We start from the raw sequence: 7,620 nt of genomic DNA on the forward strand, positions 1-7,620 counted from the left end.
CGCGGTTTAGTTCGTATTGTTCCCAGGTGTGTTCCTTTAGTTTAATTTAAAAATGAAACTAAAGTGGTCATTTAAACCCTGTGTTTCCCAGTGTTTGGCGTCTGCTGTTAAATGTAATTTTGTTTGCTTGATGTCTCCAGTGTTCCCTGTGATCCACAACGTGCCTTCATTAAAACCTGTTGATTTGCATTACTCCTCGTCTCCTCGCTCCTTCGTTCCCGTGCTCCTTGAGTGAACCATGACAGCATTACGGAGAGAGATAAAACTTGTGGGAGTTGGGTCACAGGGAGTTACATTCTGTCAAAAACAAATCGGGCAGGTTAGCTCCCCCTGGGGCAGCGAGAGCAAGGATGTGTGCTCTGCGCAGAAAATTAATGAGACACAACACGAAAGCAGACCAAAAACAAACAAATAGCATTGATCCCATACATATTCAACGATCTCCTTCACAATCAACCACACTGAGGAGCAATGACCTGGATACCCACACCTCTAACACGGCTCACAATAGAAAGAGACAGAAGCAAACACAAGCAGCGGTTGTCGGCACGCTCTTGTGTTCCTCGTCAGGGTTGAGGGCTCTGACATGCTCAGTGAGTTTGGACAGTGAACTGCAGACCCCAGCAGGGCTTGAGCAGGAGAAGAGACATCTCTACATGCCCCCCAGTGTCAGCTGCACGAATCAGCCTAATTACGCTTATCTCCTTTCTCTCAATACAGACAGGCTCTCAGTAGTGGCTACACTGAGGGCAAAGGCAACACAGTTACATGAAATATCTAAAAATGTAGCCTCGCGCTAGCCCCAACTGTGCACGGCGTGATTATTTTCCGTACGTGATCTTTATGTCCACACTCAAAGCGCAAATGATGCGTGACATTATGAATATGAACAAAATTTATGTAGAAACTGTCCCTGTAAAACCTGAGCTACTATATGAGATCTAAGAGACTTAAGATACTGAAGTATCTTATTATTATTTTCTCAGTGATATTTATTTTTTCATAAAAATATTTTCTTCAACATATTTTTTAGTAATTTTGTTTATAACTTGTCACGACAGAAAAAAATGCACATGCGCACAGAAAAAATGCATTACATTATACATACATAGATGAATGAATGAATAAATAAATAAATAAATAAATAAAAATGTCTATGACTTAAGTTAAAAAGTTTAATACGTAGGACAAAAATGTATGAATTATAAAATAAATATGTTTATGTCACTGGACCACACACTCCAATTTAAATATGAAGAGAAAACGAATCCCTTTTTTTTTTTTTTTTACCTTTTAGTGTCTGTCTAGATTAATAATGTTCCCCTGTGTCAATCTCTGTTAGAACAGCTGAGTCAGTTTGATAAGGCTTAGGCTGTATAACATGGCTAATTTGAGGTTTTAAGAGCCACATCCCTGGGCACAACATCAGAATATCCATGGCATGGATCACATGATTAACAGGTGGAGAAGGAATAGGAGGTATTCTAGGAATAGACAGCACTGTATGTCCATTTTAGGCTGCTGTTGTAAAACTAGAGCAGAAGACGGTGTGGCAGCACAATGAGCCTACAAAGGGTGGCAAACTTCACCGGATTAACCACGGTTAATCCTGTACGAAGTAGTATGAACTGTTGACCTCCCATCAGAATATAAAGGCTCAAGACCTCCAAATAAGCATCTTAGTCATATAAGCTCATTTCTAGACAGATTAAAACAGGCTTAATGATTGTTCCACTTTCATTCTTTGGATCAGTTTCAATTTTGATAATTGTCCATTGTCTCTGCCAGCTGGTGTCAATCATATGCAGAGAAACAGAATGAGTGTCCTTGAAAGGTGTGGCCTTGTGCGTTCACACACACTCAAACACTGGACTTACTTTGGTGGGGGCATTATGAGGCCGAGGGTGCGGTACAGGATGGCTCCGATGACGAAATACGGTGTATCATCTGATTCTATGGGACAGAAAGGGTTAAAGTGTCAACATAATACATGACACGTCCGGAATTTCTCAGATCAAAACTCCAAATGAATCGAACCATAAACAGAAGGGAAAATCTTTCAAGATTATGGAAAAAATCTTAAAACATCTGAGAAGTTCTTAAAAAAAGAAAGAAAAAATGAACAAAATCAGTTAAAAAAATATGAAAAAGTAATGTGATCAAGCAATAATATACTTTCAATGAATGAATAAAAAGTAAGCAAATAAATTAAATTAAACTTAAGTAAAAACTTTCTAATGAGGAATTATTAATTAACAGTTACAAAATTAATTCAGAAATAAAAAAACATTTATGTCATATGTGCAAACTGCATTTTGTTTAAGTATTTCATTTAATATGTATATTTTATTTTATTTTAACTTTTGTATTTTTACATAAATTAATACATAAGAAATAAAATGAACATTGATCTATATGCTTAAAATCAAATATGAAGGGAAAACACATCACATGATCATAATATGCAGCTCCAAAAACAAAAAGCAGAAAATAAAATGTAAAATTTAATATATAACATTTTCTTTTAAGTTTAAGTGTTTAATCTAATACACACACTCACTCACTCACTCACTCACTCACTCAGTCACTCACTCACACACTCACTCACACACTCACACACACTCACTCACACACACACTATTTGTACATTAATACATAGGACAAAAAAAACTGAGCATCATGTCACTGATCTACATAGTCATATTCAAATACGAAGGAAAAACACACATCTCAACAATTTTATGATCATAATATGCAGCTCCAGTTGAAGGAACCAAAAACACAAAGCAAAATATAAAGGAAGGGTATTTAAGAAAACTCTTAGAGAGAGTCAGTACAAAGCCTGAGATTTAAAAGACACAGAAAGGAGGGGATTCATAGAGATATGATCACCCATTGTGTTCCCAGGCCAACTGTCCACTCCTCCCCACTGGCACCAAAGCCCTGTTTCAGCAGCACATATCTCCATGCTTTTCATTTCATTTGTTTTGTTCTCTCCTCTGCATGAGTGCCTCGCCTCCACATGAACCTCATCATCTGTTCTTTTCTGAAACACTATTTATCAAGGACCTCTTTCTTCTCCATCCCTCCTGAGTCTCATCCAAATCTTCTTCTCCTCGAAACGCTGTGGGCCTCCAGAGAGACTCGTCCCTGAGTAAATTCCATCATATTTCACTTATAGAGGACATGCTTCGGACACAAAGTGAAAGTGATACAGTAATTGGTGATGTAACAGGCCTAAAGTCCACATTTCATTGCTCTGTTGTTCTCATGCAGCACTGAAAGTCCTCACAGCTATTCAAAGTTCATACAGAGATGGAAAATGAGCATTTAGCCCTGTTCTAAGGCACTTCAGAGGCTCTGATTTTACTGAAAAATTTCATGAAGAGAAACTCGGCCAAGCATGGCTGAATCACTGTTGCAATTTCCACTGACATTATGCAATTTTAGGTTTAATAATTTAGCTTAAATATAGAGCTTGTTAAAATCACTGAACACAATATGCATACTCTCTGATCCAAAAGAATACACTTGTCACCAAGTACAAGTGAATAACATGATCTCATTAGCATATAGATGTACCTCTCCAAAGTTGTTTATGGTTTAGAACCTTAGAACATTTATTAAATATGTTTAACGTTTTTTTTAAATACTGTATTTAACATGATAATGCATATTTATTGTGAAAATAAATGTTCATATCTATATACATTTGAAAACGTTTTGTTCTAATATAGATTTTTATATAATTTTGATTTTATTTTAATTTTCTGTTTTATTTTAATTTTAAATTAGGTTTTAGTTATTGGTATGTGTTGTCATATTTTATTTATTCATATTTTATCTTTTTATCTATTTTATTAGTTTTAATAATTTTAATACTTCAACTTAAAAAATATTTTTTGTTAGTTTGTTGACAAGAGAGTTATAATTTCTATAGTTATATAGTTTATAGTATATAATTGAATCTAATATTTGTCATTTTTCAGCTTTATTTCAAATAGCAAACCTTTTTTAAATTGTATTTTATTTTATTTTTTTGTTAATAACACCAGCACTGATGCTTAGACATTTAACATTAATAGTGGGCAGAAATTATGCTAGCTACCATAGACACATATAATACATACACAGTATTAAAAAAACATATTATTACCTAATGATATCTTAATAATTTGTTTTGTCTTTAGCACCGTGAAGAAAAAACCAAACCAAACTTTGTGTCATTGAAAGATCCCCTCAGACAGACACATTAAGTTTAATGTCAGTTCTATTTTGGACCATCATGCGCTAAAAATAATTAAAATCAGCCAGTTTCACGGCTAATTCAATGCCCAAAATCTTGAAAGATCAACAAAACAGACTCTTTTAGCTCAATTTTCTGTCAGAGGAATAAAGGGAGGCGTGCATCGTCCCTTCACTGAGAGCATGGATGTCACAGGACAAATGCCGTGACTCATCCAGCAATACTGCAGTTCTCATCAGACTCAGCAAATCAAATGCCAATCAGCTCCACAGCGCTTCTGACTGCATGTTAAACTATGAGTTAATGGATGACAATCATACAACAAGCCCTGCTGGTCTGAATGGAGCCTGACTTCTATCTTCCCTCTATTCTCTGAGCTATCACTTCAACAATGCTATTTTGAGAAAGGGCCCTGATGAACCTTTCCTTCTTTCAATAGAAAAACGTTCCGGACAAAGCTCTGCCCAGGGAGCCATCTTATCTCCGATGGCAGTGGGCAGAATGGGGAGTGTGTCGAGTCAGGAAGCGTTTGTTATTTCCTGCTGGGCGGTCCTCCACGGGCAAGCAGGTCTGTAATGGTTTAGCCTGGAGTTGTTGAGACACTCAACGAGACACTAGCAATAATGGTCATTTCTTTGATGTCCGTTTGTTTCTTTCTCATTTCATTCAGCACTCTCTTCAGCCTTCAAACCAGCTCTTCCCTGCCCACATCCTGTGCTTTCATTCTGTCAGGCAGAATATCTCTCGTTTCCCCCCTATCTTTAGAAGTCTGAGGACTGAGTGCCTGTCATGCTGGCAGATCACTATGATTTCATTGGCCCATTTATTCTTCCTATTCTCTCAACCGTGTTCTCTGTCTCTTCCCAAACCACAGACTGATTGAATTCAGTTCTTCTCTGCAGTCAGCTAAACATGACTGTACGTACCACAGCTTAATGCTGCTAAGAATTGTACACACTGCGTTTGGTTATTTATCTGAGAATGGTAGTTCGTCTGACCAGTACACACAGAAAACGACAATTGACGGCCATCTTGGTAGCTAATTTCATTGCAGGAAATGGGTATATAATTACAGTTCCTATATCTACTTGAATGAGGAAAGATGTTTGAATAGCAAATGGCAAATTAGCAACACATTCTAAAGACAATGGAGCTACAGAATTTGCTCAAATTGTGCAAACAAAATATTTTACAGGATGGTCTTATTAATACAGAAGCTGACATGGTTACAGAAAAAATATGAGATGGGAGAAGAAATTAGTTTAATTTCAAAGTTAGTTTTGTGTTCACTTTTGCATTCCCCTGAGAAACTTTTCGCGCAAAACATTTGAGCATGATAGCGGAAACTGGTAATGGTAATAATATGAGGAGGAAAGCATTTATTTTCGTCCCATTCCTTAACTCCTGTTTTCAAGTGAATTCAGGTACACTTTTGACCCAAAAGTTGCAGCCAGGACTGTTTTGACAGAAAAACAATGCTTAATGCTATTTAGCTAGCTAGCAATAATAAATAGACATATTATTATATATAGTCAAGATCACAAAATAAACTTAAATGAAAAGTTCACGCCAAAAATGAAAATGTTGTGTACAAGTTTGTATAAGCTTCTTTCTAATGCTGAACACAAAAGAAGATATTTTGAAGAATTTTGAAGACTCAAACTGTTGTTGGTCCCCATTGACTTCCATAGGGAAAGAAATACTATGGAAGTCAATGGGGACCATCAGCTGTTTGATTAGCAGCATTCTTCAAAATATCTTCTTTTATGTTCAACATAAGAAAAAAAACATATACAGGTTTGAAACAACATGAGGGTGAAACATGAAGATTTGCATAGATGGACAGACCGTGTGACTGTGTCATGCTTTTATCCTCCAAACTCACTAACAAAACTACACAAGGTAAATGAAAATATAATCCAGACTACATAAATGAGTGCAATCAATAAGAAAATAGTCTGTGCTAACCACAATGCATTCTGTGCAGTGAATAGTTGGCTGTCAAGAGCATGAAATCATCAAAACTCAATTTAACAATTCAAACCATTTGGAAACTGTATTTGGTCGCTGCTAGACATCCAATGTAAAGTCTGTTGAGCATCACTGATTTAGGTGACTCATTCCTGCATTTTAATGCGGATGCAATGCTCAGAACTTGGCAGTGCGTACATGTTCTAGGAGGGATGGCAAAAAGACAGGAAAAAGAGGTTTAAAACCCTTAAATGAGACAGAGAAGAGAGTCATATAACATGCTAGGACGCCAGAGCTGTACATATTAAGTAGCAGAACCCTGACAGGACACTCAGAACCGCTGCTGATACCAAAGGATCTCATTAATAACAATGATGGAGCTGCATGCAGAGATGCAGTGCAACTCACAGACTGTTACCACAAAAACAACATGATAATTGAAAACAACCCACACAATAGTGTATATTTACACATTGTACATATCACATTTAGGCATAACTAAAACTATTTGCCTCTGTCTTGAATACACAGTAAGACAGTGGCAAGATTAGAAAATGTTTCAAGCTGGAATTAAACCTGCAAGATCCCTATCGCACTAAACCAACACATTCTATATCACTTACCATCAGAAGACAGAGTGAAGACTTCTTTGGGGATGAAGAGTTTGTCGTCTGCAGAACGTGCCCAGTCTTTCATTCCTCTCCTCCCCTTCATGGGGAAATTGATGTCACTGGAAACAGCCGAAACCGGTTCTCGCTGGATGGTGATTACTGACAGAACCAGAGAAAGACAGATTAACAGTTCAAATATTAAATGCCTCATGGAAGTACCTTTAAGAGATCTGCACTGGAGGCCAACATGGCCTTTACTTGTGGCCATGCCATGGGAACTTACTGAGGTTGTTGGTGACGACCAGAAAGCTCTGGAACGGCTTTTGAGCCTCTCCAATTAGATGAATGAAGTCTTCCACAACTCGCATCAGTAACATAGAACCCGGAGAGACCTAAAAGGAAGTTACACAATCACAAAAATACAAATACAAAAAGAAAAAATTTGGTTTAGTTCAATTTTGGGTATGATCTCTGAAACATAAACTACCTTTCACAAGGTTGGGGTCAATAATACTTTTATTCATCAAGGATGCATTAAATTATGACGGAAACGGGCTTCCATATTAAATTGATTAAAAGTGGCAGTGAATATATTTATAATGTTACAAAAGATTTCTATTTCAAATAAATGCTTTTTTAAAACCTTAAAAAATTATCACTGTTTCAACCAAAATTAGCAGAACAACTGTTTTCAACACTGATCATAAGAAATGTTTTCTTGTTTTCTGAACACAAAATCAACATGATTGAAAAATTCAGCTTTATCATATATACACACACACACACACACAT

At 36.5% G+C, this 7,620-nt stretch overlaps 1 protein-coding gene across 1 annotated transcript in view; it reads right to left on the minus strand.

Moving 5' to 3' along the window:
• Nucleotides 1–452: 452 nt before the first annotated feature.
• The window catches only part of LOC107566759 (adhesion G protein-coupled receptor B2-like), a 129,881-nt gene continuing 122,713 nt past the window's right edge, over nucleotides 453–7,620 (minus strand). The window contains exons 11-14 of the mRNA XM_016252288.1: nucleotides 7,112–7,220; nucleotides 6,841–6,987; nucleotides 1,878–1,953; nucleotides 453–492 (exon numbers count right to left, since the gene is read on the minus strand). Coding sequence (XP_016107774.1) covers nucleotides 453–492; nucleotides 1,878–1,953; nucleotides 6,841–6,987; nucleotides 7,112–7,220 — 372 coding nt within the window. The remainder of the gene's footprint in view (nucleotides 493–1,877; nucleotides 1,954–6,840; nucleotides 6,988–7,111; nucleotides 7,221–7,620) is intronic.

Source organism: Sinocyclocheilus grahami, unplaced genomic scaffold (assembly GCF_001515645.1).
Source record: "Sinocyclocheilus grahami isolate Dianchi unplaced genomic scaffold, SAMN03320097.WGS_v1.1 scaffold1099.1, whole genome shotgun sequence".
In the NCBI taxonomy this organism is placed as follows: Eukaryota; Metazoa; Chordata; class Actinopteri; order Cypriniformes; family Cyprinidae; genus Sinocyclocheilus; species Sinocyclocheilus grahami.